We start from the raw sequence: 20890 nt of genomic DNA, 5'->3' as shown, positions 1-20890 counted from the left end.
ATGAACCAGGAAGGTGGAGGTTGCAGTGAGCCGAGATTGCACCATTGCACTCCAGCCTGGTGACAGAGTGAGACACAAACCCCACAAATTCCCGTGTGCCTGTTTTTAGCCACTTCCTCAATCCATTAGGGGAGTTTTATAGTCTTTCCCTTGGCTAACTTTGCCAGCGGTTTGTTTATTTTGTTGTTGTTTTAAACAGCTCTTATAACAGTTCAATCGTTTTTCTGTTTTCTGATTTATTGGTTTCTATCAGTTTCATGCTCCTGTATTTGTTAACTTCATGATGTTCTTCTTTTTCTAGCTTCTTGAATTGACTGCTTAGTTATTAGCTAGTTAATTTAGTTAGCTGGCTAGTTGCTTTTAGACTCGTTTGCCTGGCTAGTCTGTCTGCAGCCTGTCCGGCCGAAGCCATCATGGTCTGCACACGTGCCCTCCCTCCCTCCCGAGCTGCCTGGTGGCCTCTTCGTCTGCAGTGAGGCCAGGCTGAGAGAGATGAGTGAGGTCCGGATGACGATGCTCACCTGTGTCTGTTTCTCCTTCCTTCTGGGATGCATGGGAGACTATACTTCTGAGTTGCAAAATGTGAACAACTGGTAAGTCTAGGTAAAAGTTACATTTGTCTTGCAACTTTTCTATAGGTTTGATATAGAAACTCTGGGTAATTCTGCAGCACACTCTGCTTAAGAAATCACTATTGTAGAGATGATGGGGGATGTGGGGTGTAGAGATTTCCTGATGAACACATGCATACCAGAGTTATGAGGGAGTAGAAAGGAATAGTGACAAATCCATTTGGAAAAGGGAGCGAGAGAGACAGAGACAGACAGAGTTGAGCAGACGTGCAGAGAGAAGCATGTGGCCCCAGGGTGAGAGTGAAAATAGCTGCCTCAGCTCCTGTTCACTTTCAAGTTCTCAATTCCAGTTCCATGAGGCCTAGCTATATGGCAGGCTGTACAGTTCCTTCCTTGGATACCCCGGAAATCTATCCATCCTTAAGATATCCTCTCTTCCTTCCATTCTTGGCTCTCTCCTTTTACTTGGACCAGCCAAAGTAGACAATTGTTTCTTAGAGCAGCTCCCAGTAGAACATTTGTTAGTAATGATATTGACAGTTTATCAGGTGGCAGCAACTATTATGCTTTATTGTACCATTTAAGTTAATCCTTACACTATTAGCATTCTCATTTTATAGAGGAGGGAAAAGAGATACAGAGAGGTTTGCTAACTTGCCCAAGGTTGTACAGCTCATAAGTGATGGAGCCAGGATCAAGCCTATATTCATTTTTTTAAAATTATTTATTTATTTGTTTATTTTTTGAGACGGAGTCTCACTGTGTCACCCAGGCTGGAGTGCAGTGGTGCGATCTCGGCTCACTGCAAGCTCCGCCTTCCAGGTTCATGCCATTCTCCTGCCTCAGCCTCCCGAGTAGCTGGGACTACAGGTGCCTGCCACCATGCCCGGCTAATTTTTTATATTTTTAGTAGAGATGGGGTTTCACCGTGCTAGCCAGGATGGGCTTGATCTGACCTCGTGATCCGCCCGCCTCGTCCTCCCAAACTGCTGGGATTGTAGGCTTGAGCCACTGCGCCCGGCCGGATCAAGCCTATATTCTTAATCATGAGGCCAGTATGTGTTTGAGGCTAAAAATTGCCTCTGAATTCATCTTTGATTGAATTCTCATTTATTTTTAAAGGATCGTGTATAACTGAATTTTTTTCTTTGCCCCAAGGGTTAAGGTGTTTTTTGTTTGTTTGTTTGTTTGTTTTTAATTTTTATTTCTTTAAGAGACAGGCTCTCGCTATGTTGCCTGGGCTGGAGTGCAGTGGCTATTCACAGGTGTGTGATCATAGCGCCACCCTACAGCTTCAGATTTCTGGGCTCAAGCCATCCTCCCACCTCAGCTTCCCAAGCAGCTGGGATTACAGGAATGCACCACCAAGCCTAGCTCAAGGGAGTATTTTTAAATGTCTAAATGTTAGGTTTTTGTTGGTTTAGCCTATTTTAAAATTTTAAAATTGTGTTTGTGTGAGGAAATGTGGTTTATTTGTGCTTCTTGGAATTTTTGAGATTTTTCTTCATGGCCTATTATAAGGTCAGTTGTTTTTGTTTAAATCTTCATTGTGGTATTTATTTTATTCTGCCTTTCTCTGTACCTCTGTCTCTTCTTTAAAGTGGTTCAATTACTGAGGTCAGGCATTGTCTGTATTGATCTATAAGGCAACTGTCTAGTAGAAATATTTAATAAGTAGGCTGAATAAATGGATATTGATCGTTGTGGATTTGAAGAATGTTATATACATAAAAAATCCAGGCCAGGCTCACGCCTGTAATTCCAGCACTTTGGGAGGCTGAGGAGGGCGGATCGCTTTATCCCAGGAGTTCAAGACCAGCTTGGACATGGTGAAACCCCATCTCTATAAAAAAAAAAAAAAAATACAAAAACTAGCTGGGTGTGGTGGCATGCACCTGTAGTCCCAGCTACTCTAGAGGCTGAGGTGGGAGGATCACTTGAGCCCAGGAAGTGAAGGTTGCATTGAGCTGAGATCATGCCACTGCACTCCAGCTTAGGTGATAGAGTGAGACCCTATCTCAAAGAAAGAAAGAAAAAGGTAGAATAGAGACCAGGCCATTTCCTTTCCTTTGATCCCTCCAAATACCACAATTCCTTGTCATTTCTACTTGGATTCCCTCCACCACACCTCTTTGGACCTCAAAAGCATAGATTTCAATCATCATAATCTTTGGTTTGACACATTCTCATCATTAGTTCATACTTTATTATATTATAATGTATGCATTATAAGTATTTTTTTTTTTTTTTTTTTTTTGATACAGAGTCATGCTCTGTCACCCAGGCTGGAGTGCAGTGGCGCGATCTCAGCTCACTGCAACCTCTGTCTCCTGGTTTAAGTGATTCTCCTGCCTCAGCCTCCCAAGTAGCTGGGATTACAGGTGCATGCCACTACATCCGGTTACTTTTTGTATGTTTAGTAGAGATGGGGTTTTGCCATATTGGCCAGGCTGGTCTTGAATTCCTGACTTCAAGTAATCCACCCACCTCAGCCTCCCCAAGTGTTGGGATTACAGGCATAAGCCACCACACCCAGCCCATTATAAGTATTTTTGAAAACACCATCCCAAACAAAAACTGAAACTTTGACAGTAACATACATCTAACTATGTGGTTCCCCCTTTCCCACCCCTTTTGTTTCCCACCATCTGAGGTGAGCATTTGAAACCCATGTTTATCATTCCCTTGCTTTCCTTTTATGCAGTTTTATGCTTCTGCATGTATTTTTTAAACTAAAAAAGGTTTTGTGTTGCATGTAATATTTTGGAGTTTATTCTTTTCAATTCTTGTTTCAATTTTGGTGGACTGTTGATTTCAGGAATTTTTTCAAAGGTCCTATGATTTTCTTTTTATTCATCTTTGCAGAGGGGATTTATGCTTGCCTAGGGTTGACATACAATCAAGTGATTGATTTGGGATCTGTGTGAAATTGTATAGCAATTCCTGGTCAGAATCAAAGGCAGAACAGAAAGCTGTAGGCTGCCATTGTGGGGACCCAGCAGGCTGTGTGGACGGAGTGGGGCGCTGTCCTGGTGTTCCTTAATGGACCTTCATAATCTCCAATTAAATATTTCTCTCCACTGCCACATCCAGCACTGGCCACTGGGTGTGGCAGCTCCCATCAGAGCAAGTTGTGGTCGTGTTACTGTGATGCCTGTTCCTGGAAGGAGGCACAGAGGCAGCAAGCATTCCTGTGGTGCCTCAGCTGGCCCTGTCACTCCTTTCTCAGATAACACCCTTCAGGGATCTAGAAATACTCTTTATTCAGATGGAAACAATCATAGTAACAGGCCGTTCTACCAAGGGGATAGGGCTGTTTCTTCATAAGCCATAAACCTAAGACTAATCCTAATATGTTTCCTAACTTATGTTTTAACTCATACCTGGATTCTAACCGCCATGGTCTTTTCTGCAGAATGTGTTCTAGTCCCTACATCCTAATGTATACCGCAACTTCCATTCAAACCTTTTCCTTTTTCATTTTTATGAACTCTTTCCCCTGAATCTCTAATATCTGTGCTCCCAGCTCTTTTCCTTCCTCCCATTCCTGCCAAATGCTAACCATGAACTGCTATTTAGTTAGTGCTTACTGTAAGCTGGACGCTGGGGTCATTGCTCATTATGTATCATCTCAGCTAGCTGATATCCTACTCTATGAGATGGTAACATTAGTTTTTCCATTTTACAGATGAGAAAACTGAGGCTCAATGAGATGAATTTGGACAAAGTCCATATCTCTGGTGAAGCTAGGATTTGATCTAGTGGTGTTTTTTGTTTCCTTTTGTTTTGAGATGGAGTCTCACTCTGTCACCCGGGCTGGAGTGCAGTGTGTGATCTCAGCTCACTGCAAGCTCCATCTCCTGGATTCATGTGACTCTCCTGCCTCAACCTCCTGAGTAGCTGGTACTACAGGTGCCCACCACCATGCCTGGCTAATTTTTGTATTTTAGTAGAGATGGGTTTTCACTGTGTTGGCCAGGCTGGTCTCAAACTCCTGACCTTGCGATCCTCCCACCTCGGCTTCCCAAAGTGCTGGGATTAAGGGTGTGAGCTACCGTGCCTGACTGTTTTGTTTTTTAAAGCTATGATGCCTTTGGCTCTAAGTGAAAGAAAACTTAAAGTGGCCTTAATATGAAATTTACTATTTCACATAAAAAGGCTGGTTAATTCCATGGCTCTACATTACCCTCAGGACCCTGGCCTTTCTCCTCCACCATCCATCCTTGATGTGCCCAGGACTTGTCTCCAGGTTAGCTTTCCACAAGCCTTCCACATGCCTGCCAGCGTTCCAGCCTCATGTCCCCCAAAAGTCTAGGAGTAGGAATGGACATCGTTTTGTCTGGTGCATCTCTGTCTCTCTCACTTGCTCTAATTTAATGTGAACCTTTTCTTTAAGAACAAAGAAACTTTTCCCAGGACGCTCCCCTGCCCCAGCAGATTTCCCCTCATATTATCCAGAATGCCAGAAGCCCGTGCCTAAGCAGTCATGGAGGAAGGATCATGGGACCACGCTTAGACTAATCCAGCTCATTCCTCCAGGCTGGCTCTCCAAGCCTCCCTGATGAAGTTTCTGGCTCCTCAGAAGAAAGGAGATGGGGGTCAGGAATTAGGTATAAGCTGTGATAGTGTCTGTCACAGAATCCCAAGTCTGGCTGTTAAGCTTGACACGCTGCTGCTATTCCGGGCTTGCCCCTCAGCTCCCACCCTCACTCTAAGTCCCCACAACTCTAAATGACACATTCTAAGGCCGTCCTTGGCAGAACAGTGAGGAACATGAAATGTGTGCCTTGGGGCCCAGTGCTTTTGTGCAATTCCCCTGGGGTGTCAGTGCCGTCCTTGGGCAGCGCAGGCATGGTCACTGGAGGTGGAGAGGAGCAGAGCTCTGCCTCAAACGTGGGCCCTGAGCCCTCAGCCTGGCCCTGACCCAACCTCAGACCCAACACTGTGAGTGTAGCTGCACCCGGCCCAGAGTTGGGTTTTAATCATGTTTCCCCCTCCTCTGAGATCTCATCTTCCTGGTCTGTGCTTTTTCTTCTCTTAGAATCGGAATCTTTTTTTTTCTTTTTTAAACAAATTCTAACTTGCCCCGTAGTCTTACCGCCCACCCCTACAACAACTTTATCCTGTTTCCTTCCCTCAACCCCCAGCAGCTTTTCTGGCTCCCATGGAGTGCACACTCGGCCACCGTGGCCGGAGCCTCGCAGAGCCTGGCTCATTTGTTGAATGGATGACTCTGATTATAGCAGGTATTCAGTAAGCCACTCTTGTTAAATTAGTGAAAATAAACGATGTTACTCTTTAGAGGTGTCTAGGTTCCTTTTTTTCCCCCATCACCTGTCCTCTTTCACCTCTCTGGGCCCTGGCTTCCCTTAGAGACCCTCTTTCTCAAGGTCCCAGACTCACGAGGAGTGCAGTGTCCACATCTCACGCAGGCGCTCAGGAAGGAAGGAAGTCACTGAGACAGAGCTCAGTGGCCCAAATGGTTTCTGCTCCCTCACCTCACACCTCCCACCTCAGGGCTTCCTTCGGTTCCGGCCCTGCCCCACGAGGCAGGACCACCTTTGTGCTGGACAGACAGACCTGCTAGCCTCTGCTCTACAGTTCTGCCGACCTTGGCCCTGGCTGTCCTCACACGAGTGCCCCCTCCCTTCTCTCCTCCCTTAGCCCCGCCTCCTTCCTCTAGCCCCATAGCCCTGGACACGGTACACACAGACCAGAGCCTTGGCTCAAAGGCAAACAAAAGGAACTGCCTGGCTCTCCATGGCTGTGGCCAGCACCTTCATACCAGGGCTCAACCCTCAGAATGCTCATTATATCCCGGGGTAAGACTCCCACCCAGAACTCCCCACTTGCTGCTGGGAGTAGGGGTATAAGGTGGAGGAATTAAGCTACTTAGAGCGTGGGGCCAAGCGGACAGCTTGGTTCGGGAGGCTGAGGTCTCTATGGTGTTGGATGGAAAACGAGAAGCAAGGGACGAGTGAGACCCCAGATCTGCCCCGAAGCTTTGTGTTGTTCTCTCCATGGGAACAGGGTAACAGCAGAGAGGAATGGTCGAAAGCCCAGGCAGAGAACTTAGAAATGCCTGCTCCAAATGTATACACTGCTGAGTCCAGAAAGACCAGGGCTCCAGAGGTCTCTGCTTCTGCCTCTGGGGATGGCGGGGCAGGACAATTCTGGTGAGTGGGTGAGTCTGTGCTGCAGGTACACTGGACACTGCCCACTACTTCGGTTCAGCATGGGCCAGACCTATGGGCAGGTGACTGGTCAGCTACTTCGAGACCCTCCTGGGCTAGCCTGGCCCCCTGTCCACCGCACACTTCTGCCTCCCATTCGGCCTCCAAGATCTCCTGAGGTTCCCAGGGAGAGCCTACCTCTCAGGCATGGGCATAAAAGGCTCAGCTCCAGCATGATCCCTGGGTACACAGGTTTGTACACAGGTATGCCCAGGTGCCCCTCCCAGGAGCACGTGTTCCAAACACTAATGAGTCTTCCTTGTCCCCGCATGCCCAGGTTTTGTACCCCGGGCACAGTTCATCTTTGCCAAGAATTGCAGCCAGGTCTGGGCCGAGGCTCTGAGTGACTTTACTCACTTGCATGGAAAGCAAGGGAGTGAAGAGCTGCCAAAGGAGGCCAAGGGAAGAAAGGACACAGAGAAGGACCAGGTACCAGAGCCAGAGGGGCAGCTGGAGGAGCAGCCAGCACTGGAGGTGGTGGAACAAGTGAGACCAAGAAGCTGGTGGGGAGTGTGGAGGGGTGGGAGTGGGGGCCTTACTGTGTGTCGGGCAGTGGTGGGGATGGTGGGGGCAGCCATGAGTAGTGTGGCTGTGGGTTCAGGGGATGTGCGCTTGACTGTCAGCTCCGCCTCCCTGGGAGATTGTGTGAGAGCACAGGGGCTTCTCTCACAGGCTTCTCCCTACTCCATGGATGACAGGGATCCTCGCAAGTTCATGTCAGGTGAGAGCTGGGGGTTAGGATCAGAGGCGTGGGGAGGCCCCAGGATGCCTTGGCTCAGTGTCCCCATCCCCAGGCTTCACCGGCTGTGTGCCCCGCGCCCGCTTCCTCTTCGGCTCCAGCTTTCCTGTGCTCAGCAACCAGGCACTGCAGGAATCTGGGCAGAAGCACTTACCAGGCAGTGCCCAGAAGGACCCCAAATATCTCCCCCCACTTCCCAGGACATACCCTCAGAACCTGGGTCTTTTACCTAACTATGGGGGCTATGTGCCAGGTGAGAAGAGCCCCCAGGCAGGCTTTGGGGACTGGAATGTTTGGGTATGGGGGTGGGGTGGTTTGTGGGGGTTGGAACTAATAGATATGGGAGGGCTCAGATCATGTGGTTCAGCTTTATCATTAGGCAGAAAAGGAAACTGAGGTAGCTACCCAGTGAGGAGTTCAGATTTTAGAGGGTCGTTTGGAGGTCTAGCCAACTGGCTGAGAATTAAATGGCTTTGCCATGCCACTGGCTACACATGACACTCTCTTGGCCACACAGGGTATAAGTTCCAGTTTGGCCACACATTTGGCCATCTCACCCATGATGCTCTGGGCCTCAGCACCTTCCAGAAGCAGCTCTTGGCTTAGGCCCCTGGATATCAAGTTCCCTTCCCTTTTCATCCTATCCCAGCCATCCTTTTGGAAGGGAGAAAGGTGGGTTGGGAGGAGCATAAAGAGAAAATGGTCTGGAGGCTGAGCACCTTTTTTATTAATAGGTATAATAAATAAATAAATAAATACATAAACAGACGTCTGGGCTCCTCCTCCCTCTTCTGATGACCAGGCACTGGCCATAGCCTATTTACAGCTGGGGGGCTTAGGGATCTGGCCCCAATACTGTTACCCATCCTCATCTCCACCTCAGAGGGCCTCCTCAGAGGCAGGGCAGGCCTCAGCCCCCTCCACTACTCCCTCTCGGGGTGGTGGAGCCTGGGGAGGCCCCCCACCTCCTGCCCCTTTCTTTTTCTCACTGCTGCTATTGCTGCTACCACGAGGGAACCTGGAACCCTCAGTGGAGCCATCAATGTAGACCTGGGAGCTCTGCATGAGCTGGTACCACCAGCCGGCCTGCCCACCTCGGGTCCACCTGGCCTAGGGAACCCTGTAGATGGCTTTCTAGGCCACCTGCCTCCAGGGGGACTTGCTTGTCTTCACCCATGGAAAGGTTGACCCAGACGGGCCAGGGAAATCCTGGCAGCCCAGTGCTGCGTCCTGTCCCTCCTTTCCTGGGTGGAGGTCTGGACGAGGCCACTGGGGCAGTTAAGGGGGCGTAATTAATACTGAGCACAGGGAGCAGGTGCCAGCACAGGGATACATGGCCCCAGCTCTCAGTCTACTCTGCAGCCAAGCCAATGGCTTGGGAAGGGCTCTCAGGCTCTGAGTCTGGGGGTTATGAGGGTCCCTGAGGCCACCAGCATGCACAGGGCCTCAGTTTTGGCTGCTTCCAGGGGTTGGACTTGGAGTTGGGGTCAATGTCACGTAGGCCAGGGGCACCAGGCCAGAGTCAGGGCCACGGCTGCAGCGCAGCCAGTCTCCTCCAGCTTGCCCCAGCACTCGTAGGATGTCTCCTTTGTGGAAGCTCAGCTGTCCAGGGCCGGTGGCCAGGTGGTGGCACAGTGCCTGCACCTCACTGGGGAAACAGCACATGGAGGTCAGAGAAACCCCATCAAAAGCCAACTGCAGTCCCTCAGCCCTTCCATTTCCCCAGGCTCACCATGGAGGACTGGAGGGCAGGCCTGGAGAGTGTGGCTCCTGCAGGCTCTCCTTGGGCTCTGGCTCCCGGCGGGCACCCACTGTCTGTGCCACTAGTTGGAACATGGACTTGTCCAGGCTCAGCCAGTCCGAGGGGAGCCTAGGGACAGCAGCTGGACTCAGGCTCTGCCCATGCTCTGGCTTACAGCAGGCTCCCTACTGCCTCCATCCCTACCATGGGCAGGCTCTTACCTGTTTGTGGGCCGGGCCTCCCGCTGGGCTTTTCGGGAGCCAAAGAGGTGTCCCCACTTGATGCCTCCAGGTGAAGGCTCTGAGGCCCCTTCCTCATTTTCTGCTGGTGGGGCAGCAGGCCCTTCCCTCTCCCGACTGCGCCTCAGCTCAGCCAGCACAGAGTCAGGGGGGCTCCCCATCCAGAAGGGCCAGCCCCTTTCCCGGCCCAGGGCCTCCTCAGAGGCAGGGCAGGCCTCAGCCCCCTCCACTACTCCCTCTCGGGGTGGTGGAGCCTGGGGAGGCCCCCCACCTCCTGCCCCTTTCTTTTTCTCACTGCTGCTATTGCTGCTACCACGAGGGAACCTGGAACCCTCAGTGGAGCCATCAATGTAGACCTGGGAGCTCTGCATGAGCTGGTACCACCAGCCGGCCTGCCCACCTCGGGCCCACCTGCCACGCCCTGAGCCCCCGGCTGCCTCTGCCACCTCTTCTGTCTCTTCTTCTTCCTCTTCCTCTTCTCCACCTTCTGAGGCACCCACGCCCTTCACCCGCTCCCCTTGGGCTGCCCTGTCCATGTCTCCAGGGCCCTCCTGGCCCCGGGCCCGGGCCAGCTGCAGCGTGGAGTGGGCAGACAGCAGCAGGTCCTGGGACACCCGCAGCAGTTCCTTGTGCTGCCGCTGCTGCTGCCCACTTTGCAGCAGCCGGTGCTGGAATAGCAAGTCGAGGCTGAAGGGCAGCAGGGCCAGGGGCTGTAGCAGCAGCAGCAGCTCCTCAAAGAGGCTGGGACACACGGTATGAGCTGCACTCAGGAAGCCCCAGGGCTGGTAGTGGGTCTGGATGATGTCTAGGGGAAAAGAGAGAGGGACTGATCCACACAGAGAAGCAGAGCCTGGCCCAAGTGGGACTTTGAAAGACAGCCTGGGCAGAGCTGTGGCAGACAGCGGCGCAGGCTGTGCACCAGTCAACTTGCATGTACTAAGTGTAAACGCTGCCACCCACAGCTGTGCAGTGCCTAAACCCTCCAACCCCAGGCGGTGGCCCTGAGTTTAGAGGAGTGAGATGCTGGGATTCCTGGCTACCCTGACTCCCAGATTGCTGGAGTATCCTGCTGGCTCCAAGGTTTTTTGTTTTGTTTTTGAGACCGAGTCTCACTCTGCCCAAGCTGCAGTGCAATGGTGTGATCTCGGCTCACTGCAACCTCTGCCTCTCAGGTTCAAGCAATTCTCGTGCCTCAGCCTCCTGAGTAGCTGGGACTACAGGCATGTGCCACCACAGCCAGCTAATTTTTGTATTTTTAGTAGAGATGGGGTTTCACCATGTTGCCCAGGCTGATCTCGAACTCTTGACTTCAGGTGATCCACCTGCCTCGGCCTCCCAAAGTGCTGGGATTACAGGCCTGAGCCACGGTGCCTGGCCCAAGGTTTTAACTCAAGCAGAGGCTGGGGAAGGCCTTGGGTGGAAGCCTGAGGCTCTGAGGATGAACGCTTGTGTCGTCCCCCTCCCCACCTCCAGCAATGAAAAGAGCTCTTCCTTTTTTGTGCCTCTGAATTCTGACCCATTGAGTTTGACCTGCAGGGTTCTGGGCATTACCTTCATGGTTATAGAGGTGATTAAACCAGAACTCCAGGGACCGGATGCTGTAGGGAGACAGGTGAAGACAGTTGAGTCTTATGTGAATACAGCCAGATAAGGAGACAGATCCAGGGGGTCAGGCACAGGAAGAATAGGTGAACGCACCCTTCCATGGCACGATTCATTTCACCTAATTCCAGAGAGTCAGTGGGGATGTGTGGAGGGAGATGGACATGTGATTTACAAGCCAATTGCTTCCCCCTGGAGTGAAGTCAGCCTGCAGTAGACCTAAGAAATCAAGGTGGCTACTGTGTGAAAGTACAGGCAGCTCAGGGCCAAAGGAGATGGCCTGGGCCCATACCTGAGAAAGCATGTTACTAGGATGTGGGTCCCAAGGTGGACTTAGGGTCAAGCAGGATTTGGAAGTGGTGCTGGAATGGAGAGGATCAGGGTTTACAAGGTCCAGAGAAATTAAGAAACCCGACTAATTTCCAAATAAGTCAGATTACAGATTTGTAAAAGCAGCCCACGCTGGTGACCAGTGTCAGAGTCATGGGCACAGTGGGAAGGCAGTGACTTACTGAGAGGTCATAGCAGACTGGGAGGACCCTCCAGATCCACCCTTTCTGTCTGTCCAGGGAGTTGGTTCCTTGGCACAGGCAGAGCCCGGGGGTCGGGGGCAGAGCAAGTTGTTTAGGGGATCTTGCCGCTCTGTGCACTCACTTGAGCAGGCCGAGGATGAAGGCGTTGAAGCGCATGGTATGACTGGTGAGCTCTGGGAATTGGCTGACTTTGTTGTAGAGGCCATGCAGGACCTTGGTGGATGGGCCTGGGAGGAAGCCAGGGTTGCAGGTCACATGACCAATTTCTGGAACCCTAAATTCAGCCCCGGGTCCCCGTCTTGGCACCCAGCACCTACCTAGCTGTGTGGAAGCCTCAACCACACTCCATGGCATGTTCTTACGCTGCCCGATGATGACGTCCAGTACAAAGGCCTTGAGCCCATCCTCCAGCACAGCGCGGACAGCAGGGCACAAGTACTTCAGAACCAGGTGGCCCACATTGGGGCTCACAGAACTGTTTCCCAGCTTTGCCTGTAGGTGTGGTAGGGAAGTGCAGTAAACTGCCTCAGGCCTGACTGTGGTCCTCTCATAGCAGGCCCTCATGGTTCCCCTCTTGCCATCCCCATTCCTAAGTACCCAACCCTGGGCTCTAAATGCAAGACAGCAAGGGAAGGTGGTAGCGCAGGACAGGTAAGGGCGTGCAGGCAGAGCTCAGCTCTTCACATTTCCTCGCCTACCTTCACCCCGGGATCCCGGCTTGTGCCAAAATGGGCCACAATGAGGTCCACAGCGGTGTTAACAGCTTTTACCAGCCCTGCAAGGAAGAATGTGATATGACAGGTCCCTGAGCAAGTCCTTAGCCAACTCAGCTGGGGCTGAAACTTCAGCGGGGGTGGGAAAGGGCTCCCACACTTACTCAGTCTCCACATCTGCATGTGGGTCTCATCAGAACATTCAGGCCTGGCCCTTTTCTGGTTCTACCCAGTTCTTAAGCTCTTCCTGTCTACTTCCCAGCCTGGAGCCACCTCAATGATGCCATTGTCAAGCCTCCCAACGTCCTCACCTCTCAGTCCTCTTATTCCAATCCTGGCTCAGGCCAACTATCAGTTTTCTCCACTCTGAGAAACCAGGCCACTGACCTGAAGAAAACCCAAGTCCCTCACACCAGTGCCAGACAAGGGCGATTCTTTGATACGTGCCTTGTCAGCACTCCCTGCCATACCCTCAAGTTGCCATGTGAAATCGACACCACTCCTCTCAAGCCCTTGGTTCTGCTTCAGAGAACAGGGGCCCCTAGTTATAAACTCTTTTAACTTCCCTCTGCCTCCAAAATTCGTAACAATCTCATATGTACACCCCCCACTCCCCTGCCCACTTGCATCCCCTTCATGTCCTGGAGGAAGGTGGCTGTTTCCCTTCTTGCCCGGGTTCTTTCTCCCTGAGCTCTGATTCTCCCCTTCTGCCTTTGCAGGGAACTTAAGCTCTCTTCACAGGCTCATCTTCAGCCCACAATTATGCTCAGTTCTCTCCATCTCCCTAAAAATGTTCTTAGAGTGGGTCTTGTCAGTCTTCATCTTACTAGATGTCACCAACACGCTTACCCAAGCTGCCAGGCCCTCTAGTACCTTCACCTGCCCCTCCAAGAGCACTGAGGCATTTTTTTGATGACATGGAAGCCTCCTCATGAGACTTTGCTCACTGCAGGAAGGGACTGGAGCCCGACTCCGAAAGCCTCTGATGAATGACCCTTGCTCAGTCATATGCACTCATGATACACAGCTTTCTCCTCCGACCCTAGAGCCTGGAGATTTGTTTCTGTTTTTTTTTTTTCAAATGGAGTTTTCACTTCTGTTGCCCAGGCTGGAGTGCAATGGTGTGATCTCAGCTCACTGCAACCTCCACCTCCTGGGTTCAAATGATTCTCCTGCCTCAGCCTCCCGAGTAGCTGGGATTACAGGCGCCCACCACCACGCCCAGCAAATTTTTTTTGTATTTTTAGTAGAGATGGGGTTTCACCATGTTGGCCAGGCTGGTCTCGAACTCCTGACCTCATGATCCACCTGCCTTGGCCTCCCAAAGTGCTGTGATTACAGGCTTGAGCCACCGGGCCCGGCCAGCACTTAGAGATTTAAGACTGGCTAGGTAGTAGGGCAAGTGTGAGGAGGTAGTGACAGCAGAGTCCCTGGCCTGAGCTGGGGGTTATATGTACCTTTTTTCTGAAGCAGGTCAATGGAAATGGCCTCTGAGCTGCCATCTGGGGACAGACAAAACTCAGCTGGAGGCTTCTCCGTCAAGGAAAAGGGGTCCTGGAAGTCAGGGCAGGTCAGTGGAAACGGCTTCACTGCTTGGCCTGGAAAGAAGAGAAAAGTCAATCCTGAGCAACTCTCGGTGCAGGAGTTCCAGCCCAGTTCAGTGCCTTGTACTGTCTGAGACATGTTCCTTTGGGACTGACCCCTTCTCTAGCCCTTCCCAGCCATGGCAGAGCCTGCCCCGGGTGTACTGGGGACCCTGCTCACACACCATTCAGCCGGCAGTTCAGATGGCTGGCAGCACTGAGGGAGCCAGGGAACTCAAAGATAGGGTTTCTTCGGGCCAGCCGAGCTTCTTGTGATCTTCGGTCTAGGATCCCTGACAAACCCGGTGGCCCTAGTGGGTTCTTCCTCCTGTATTCCCGCCACTTAAGGGCTTGAGGGGATAGGTGGTTGGCTGGAAGCAGACAGATGAGCAGAAAGACAAGAGTTGGCAGGAGACAGTGAGACAGTTTGACACCCACCCAGCGGCCCGCATGAAACACTAGGTTATTATCTACAGATGCTGAGGAAGGACGCAGACATCCTAACCTCTGGCCCCAGGCGAGACTGTAAGCAGCCACTCAAAGGGGAGGTGGTGGAGGTGCTTGTGTGAGGTGGCGGGTTGGGGAGGGAGATACTGGAGCTCCTACCATTACTGGGCCTGGTGGCCATGCTGCCCTCACCACCTCCCCGGGCCAGGCTCTCTGCTCGGCTGAGGCCAGATCGCCAGGAGCCCAGAGGCGGCAAGCTTCCTGTTCCATGGAGCCGGTACTCAGTCAAGGTCAGTATCTTCTGATCCTCCTTCTGCGGCTGCTGGGAGGTGGCAGGCCGGACAGCAGGAGGACAGGAGTGGCTCCATGGGGGCAGGCTTTCTGTGGCTGTGGGCTGCTCTGGAGGAGGGGAGCACGAAGTGGAGGCAGAAGAGTCAGTGCTGGGCCCAAAGGGGCCAACACTCCGGATGGGGGAGTAGCTTCCCAGGGGCGATGGCCGAGAGGTCTCTGGCTCAGACCCAGCTTTCCTGGCACCTCTGCCAGTGGCTCGGAGAGTGGATGCCTGCGGCTCCCCTGAGGGAGCTGGGACTGAGACTTGAGCAGCAGGGGCAGCCAGTGGGGCAGGCTGCTGTGTACGGCTGCAGCCTGAGAGGCTGTAGAGCTGGGAAAGGCTGTGGAGGGCCCGGGCCTTAGCCAGCTGCTTGGGGAAGTGGTGCTGGAACACGAAGGGCTGGATGGGTAGCGTGGTTGGCCTCTGTTCCTTGCTGTAGCGAAGGACTGGTCGGCTCTCAGTGCCACCCCCTGTAGCAAAGGGATGGAGAAGAAATCAGTAGACAGACACTGAAACCCATATGAGAGAAAACCCAGAAGCAGAGATGGGAGAGGGGAGAGGGTCAGGGACCTGACTGGCAGGAATTGAATGGGGTAGAAGTTTGTGGACTGGGACACTGCTCCCCTCTTTTGTAAAACGTTTCCTATTGTTTTTTATGGTGCTGGACTGTCTTGTACCTCTCTGCTGTTCAGTCCCTCTTCATTTTCATGACTCCAAAGGTGAGTGTATCTTAAGGCTCAACTCTTACATATCACCTTATGCCTTCTTTCTTACACAGTTTGAGTTCAGACTGCCACAGGATGACTCCCAAACCCACAGCTTTAGCCTGGACCTTCCTCTTGATCTCCAGATCATTCTTCTTTATAGTTCTGCTTTCATTTAAAATGTGCTATAGCAGCTCATCCATTACCTTTCTCGTTTTTTCCGATACAGAACCATTTTCTTGGTTTCTAAGTCTTGGAGTCACAGTCACACATTTTCAGTGATGAAAATATTTCAGATGTTATTGATTTCAAGCTTTTGTTCATTATCCCATCTCCAATCATGCCAGCACATCTCATTCTTGAGCATATCTAACCATAGTAAGATATTTCTTTACTTGCAGCCTTCCTGTTACCCGTATCTACCCCTACTCCCCACTCTTTTCACGATCCTGGTATTGGAACCTCAGAGTCCACATTTGCACCCCCTGAACGGAGGTATGTTCCCCAAGGCTGGGCCTCTCCTGTTCTTTCAGGCAGTCTTCAGGTCAATGTCCCTCAAAATACGGTGCTCAGAACTAAACACAAAACTCCAGGACACTGGAGTGGGACAGTGGATGGACTGTACTTCCAACAAAACACTGTAGATCTCCGAATAAACGCAAGATGGCACTATAAGCACGCACCTGGCCTAAAGCCCTGGTGAAAGCTCACCAGCAGGGGGGCTATCTCTGTGAGGCGGGAATTAGTTCTCTTGACAGATTAGGAAATGTGAAATGTAGACAGATTAAAACACTTGCTCAAGGTCAAACAACTAGGAAGTGGCAGAGCTAGAATTCTGCCTAACCCAGAGTCTGATTTCGGAGCCACTGTTCTTTTTACCACATTGGTACTACATGTGAAATTGTATCAGGCCAGGTTTTCCTATCTCTCATCTTATTTACATCAAAGAGTCAGAGGGGATGGGGACCACAGTCCCATTAGGGAGGTGCTTCTGAATCACTCCCAGGGGACACTTGCAAGCTCCACCCTCCTGCTATCCCCAGTCAGTGCTTACACAAACTCTGCATTCTCCCTGGCTCACTGTGCTCCAGCCACACTTCCCCGTCCTTAAACATACCAGGTGCATGAACATCTCGGGGCCTTTTGCACCTGCTTTTCTTTCTGCCTGAATCTTCTCACCATTCAGGCATCAGCTCAAATACCACCCCCTCAATAAGACCTTCTCTGACTACCTCAGCCCCTCTGGCAAGTTGCTCTCTATCTCATTATCTTGTTTCATTTTCTTTTCAGCACTGTTGAACTTTCCAGCAATTAAAAGTTGTCCTTTTAGTGTGTTTATTGTCCATTACTACTCATAAGAGCTCCAGAAAAGTGGGATTTTATATTGTTCACTGCTGGATCCATAATGCCTGGAACAGAGGCTGGCACACAGTATGCAGTGAATAATCTGTTAAATGAGGGAATCTCCACAGTCACTCTTGATTCAAGCCAGTCTCACTGGCTTGAACCAGAAGCTTCTTACATACACCAACTAGCTTCTGAGATACAAATTTTATCTTCCAGAATAAAGTCTAATTTTCTCAGCGAGCTAGGTGCCCACACCTGCTACAAGCTAGGCTGCTCTCCCCTCAGACTTCCACACCTGCCCCCACTGACCCTACTCTTCCCGGTACATCCCTGTCATAAAGCACACTGCTTTTCCCATTGGGAATGTGTTCTTCCTTTCCGCCTGTTTATCAGTTTTCAAGGCTGAGCTGACTCTGGCTATCGGATTAGGTCATCCCAACCACAGCTTTCTTATACCCCCTATATAAAATATGTCTGAATTAGACTGCTTATTCCTACCCTTTTAAAACTCCTCTCTGCTAAGTTCCCAGGATACAGTTTGAGGCAGAGGAATAAGATCAGGTAAGAAGGGGGTCCCTGTGGGGAATGGGTCTTAGTTCTACCCTCAGGGAATACACAGAATAAGTTTTCTTACTTTTCTATGTGACATTCATTAAGAAAACCAGAGACAGAGACTGTATTCACCCGAGTCAGTTTTTCTCTAGGTCAAATAGCCCCAGTCCCCCGGTTCCTTCTTAAAATGTGGTGCCCAGAACTCAATGGAATACCACTGAGCACTCACTGGTTCGGAGGAGTGAGAGACTATCCACTCTTTCTTTCTGGAGTCTATGAATGAATCCACTCATCTTAACTTTTTGGAAGCTCTACCAACTGCTGACTCATTCTGAGTTTGCAATCAAGTATCCCAAATCAACTCAAGTGCAGGTTACATATCAAATTTCACATTGGTCTCTGCTTTATTAGTTTTGTTCTTTCAAGATTCAGTAAGATCCCTTTAAATCTTGATTCTGCTGCTCAGTATCTCAAAGAGCCGTCTCAGCTGCCCTTTTTTTTTTTTAAATTTACTTTTTTTTGAGACAGAGTCTCACTCTGTCACCCATGCTGGAGCGCAGTGGTGCGATCTCAGCTTACTGCAACCTCCGCCTCCCAGGTTCAAGTGATTCTTGTGCCTCAGCCTCCCAGGTAGCTGGGACTACAGGCGTGCGCCACCATGCCTGGCTAATTTTTGTATTTTTAGTAGAGATGGGGTTTCTCCATGTTGGCCAGGCTGGTCTCGAACTCCTGGCCTCAAATGATTTGCCCACCTCAGCCTCCCAAAGTGCTGGGATTACAGGTGTGAGCCACCACACCTGGCCTACTTTAATTTTTTTTAGAGACAGGATCTCACTTTTTGCCCAGGCTGGAATGCAGTGGTGGGATCATAGCTCACTGTGCCTCAAAATCCTGGGCTCAGGCGATCCTCCCGCCTCAGCCTCCTGAGTAGCTAGGACTACAGGCGTGTGCCACCACTCCCAGCTATTTTTAATTTTTTTTTTCTGGTGACACAGGGTCTCACTATATAGCCCAGGCTGGTTTCAAACCCCTGGCTTCAAGTGATCCTCCTGTCTCAGCCTCCCAAAGTGCTGGGATTATAGGTGTGAGCCACCTTGCCCAGCCGACCTTCTCAGCTTTCTATACTGTCATTCCTAGATTGGATCTACTGGTCCCTTCTTTTGTCATTCAAAGCTTGATGAATTGTCATTTGTTTTTGATTTAGAAAAAAGCTGTACAGAATCAAGAGAAGACTGGAGACTTATGGAACAGAGCAGCATCTTGATATGAAAAGTCTTAATCTGATAGAGAAAACACTTTTTAACTCCTCTCCTCACATCTCTGACCAGGATATTTCTTGCCCTCAGAACGCCAGTCATAGTATCCCATGAGATGCACCCAGCACACAGACACTGCACTCTAAGAAGGGAGTGGGTTCAAAGGACCCACTCGATCCTTGCTGTTTCTGATCCTGCCTTTTCCCTAGAGATCTCCCTCCTGTGCCCACCCCAAGGACAGCTCTTCAGCGTATGTTAGGAGCAAGAGGTCTTCTGATGGACTGTGATCTCCCTGACAGCACAGATACTATTTATGGCTTTTAAACATTTTCTTTTGCAAAGCCAACAGACCCAACCTAAGGCTACAGGACTGCTATCCCTGCTTCACCTCCCTTTCCTTCTAAACCCTCTGAGATTTGGCTTCCACTCTCACTACTCCCGAATGTTGCCTTCAGGATTCTTCATTATCTTAGGTGATTTCTCTTTAGAACTCTTTTGGTTCAAACTCTTTTTTTAAACTTTCTCCTCCTTTGGTTCCTGTGACTTCACTCTCTCCTGGTTTTTCTTTTCTTTTTGAGATGGACTTTCACTTTGTCACCCAGGATGGAGTGCAGTGGCATAATCTTGGCTCACTGCAACCTCTGCCTCCCAGGTTCAAGCAATTCTGCCTCAGCGTGTGTAGCTGGAACTACAGGCACCCGCCACCACACCCAGCTGATTTTTGTATTTTTAGTAGAGACGGGGTTTTACCATGTTGGTCAGGCTGGTCTTGAACTCCTGACCTCAGGTGACCCGCCCACCTCAGCCTCCCAAAGGGCTGGGATTACAGGCATGAGCCACCATGCCTGACCTCTCCTGCTTTTTCTTCTATTGTCCTAATTCTTTTCAGTCTCTTTTAAGGCTGCTGCTCATCCCTTAAGTCACAGTATCCCCTTCTTCCCTTTATAACTCCACATATTCTCCCTGGATCCTCTCTCAGCCACAAGCATAGCTTTAGCTACTACTTTTGTTTTTTATTTTTGAGACAGAGTCTCACTCTGTTTCCCAGGCTGGAGTGCAGTGGCATGATCTAGGCTCACTGCAACCTCTGCGTCCTGGGTTCAAGCGATTCTCCTGCCTCAGCCTTCCACATAGCTGGGATTACAGGTGTGCACCACCACACCCAGCTAATTTTTGTATTTTTAGTAGAGATGGGGTTTCACCATGTTGGCCATGCTGGTCTTGGACTCCTGAACTCAGGTGATCTGCCTGCGTTGGCCTCCCAAAGTGCTGGGATTACAGGTGTGAGTCACCATGTCTAGCGAGTGCCAGCTACCACTTTTATTCCAATGACTTTCCAATCTGCACAGTGCTTTCTCCTGACTTCAGGGAAGACATCCCTTCCAGTCCATCTTCTACCCAAACAACCAGTGATCCAATTACTTTTTTTTTTTTTTGAGACGGAGTCTCGCTCTGTCGCCCAGGCTGGAGTGCAGTGGCGTGATCTCAGCTCACTGCAAGCTCTGCCTCCCGGGTTTACGCCATTCTCCTGCCTCAGCCTCCTGAGTAGCTGGGACTACAGGCACCCGCCACCTCGCCCAGCTAGTTTTTTGTATTTTTTAGTAGAGATGGGGTTTCACCGTGTTAGCCAGGATGGTCTCGATCTCCTGACCTTGTGATCCGCCCGTCTCGGCCTCCCAAAGTGCTGGGATTACAGGCATGAGCCACTGTGCCCAGCCCAATTACTTTTTTTTTTTAAACAAGGCCTGAAGGAGCAAACAACCATGATCTTTCTAAAATGCAAATCAAAACATACAATTAAGCAGACAGAAAAACCAAACCAAACAAAAACAAACAAATGCCAAAAGCCATTTCTCTGACTAAAATCTTTCAGTGGTTCCACCTGTTTTCCACTATGGCTACACCAAATTATATGCAGTTCCTAGAAAGGGTCAAGCTATTCTGTACCTTTGTGGTTTTGTACAGACTATCCTGTGAGCCTAGAACATTCTTCTTACAAGTCTTCACAAAGACTAATCCTAATCATCTTTCTAGATTGGCCTTAAATGTAAACTGCATTAGCAGTTCCTCCGACATTTCAGTCTGATCTAGATACCCCTCTCACTGGCCAGTATGCAACACTGCCATCTCTGCATTTTAATGATCGACTACATTTTCTGTTTCCATCCTTAGCTGGAATCCTTGAAAACAGTCATCCCTCTCATCTCTCTGTCACCAGCACCCCCTTAACACACTAGTATAAAATATATATTTAAAATGTAACAAAATAAATAGGGAAAGAGCTGGCCTAGGGAGGCC

The 20890-nt window shown here is 50.4% G+C and overlaps 2 protein-coding genes across 7 annotated transcripts in view; one reads left to right on the top strand and one right to left on the bottom strand.

The window, feature by feature from the left end:
• The window catches only part of CIMIP2B (ciliary microtubule inner protein 2B), a 50067-nt gene extending 41882 nt beyond the window's left edge, over window positions 1-8185 (top strand). For 3 of the 4 annotated variants that reach the window (XM_024794032.2, XM_071077974.1, XM_071077973.1), the window contains 6 exons: window positions 302-593; window positions 2837-6997; window positions 7083-7291; window positions 7478-7526; window positions 7600-7797; window positions 8062-8185. In XM_024794032.2, coding sequence (XP_024649800.2) covers window positions 6664-6997; window positions 7083-7291; window positions 7478-7526; window positions 7600-7797; window positions 8062-8150 — 879 coding nt within the window. In that variant the 5' untranslated portion in view covers window positions 302-593; window positions 2837-6663 and the 3' untranslated portion in view covers window positions 8151-8185. The remainder of the gene's footprint in view (window positions 1-301; window positions 594-2836; window positions 6998-7082; window positions 7292-7477; window positions 7527-7599; window positions 7798-8061) is intronic. The other variant, XM_071077976.1, reaches the window with a different exon arrangement.
• A 62-nt stretch (window positions 8186-8247) lies between these two features.
• LOC105485721 (RUN and SH3 domain containing 2) overlaps window positions 8248-20890 on the bottom strand; it is a 70236-nt gene continuing 57593 nt past the window's right edge. For all 3 annotated transcript variants that reach the window (XM_071077971.1, XM_071077972.1, XM_071077970.1), the window contains 11 exons: window positions 14562-15203; window positions 14141-14326; window positions 13830-13970; window positions 12358-12434; window positions 11977-12151; window positions 11781-11886; window positions 11076-11122; window positions 9507-10329; window positions 9277-9414; window positions 8650-9192; window positions 8248-8422 (listed from right to left, as the gene is read on the bottom strand). In XM_071077971.1, coding sequence (XP_070934072.1) covers window positions 8991-9192; window positions 9277-9414; window positions 9507-10329; window positions 11076-11122; window positions 11781-11886; window positions 11977-12151; window positions 12358-12434; window positions 13830-13970; window positions 14141-14326; window positions 14562-15203 — 2537 coding nt within the window. In that variant the 3' untranslated portion in view covers window positions 8248-8422; window positions 8650-8990. The remainder of the gene's footprint in view (window positions 8423-8649; window positions 9193-9276; window positions 9415-9506; window positions 10330-11075; window positions 11123-11780; window positions 11887-11976; window positions 12152-12357; window positions 12435-13829; window positions 13971-14140; window positions 14327-14561; window positions 15204-20890) is intronic.

The sequence above is a fragment of the Macaca nemestrina genome, chromosome 14, assembly GCF_043159975.1.
Source record: "Macaca nemestrina isolate mMacNem1 chromosome 14, mMacNem.hap1, whole genome shotgun sequence".
In the NCBI taxonomy this organism is placed as follows: domain Eukaryota; kingdom Metazoa; phylum Chordata; class Mammalia; order Primates; family Cercopithecidae; genus Macaca; species Macaca nemestrina.
Note: the sequence above shows the minus strand (reverse complement) of the source record. Positions and strands in the feature narration are given on the sequence as shown.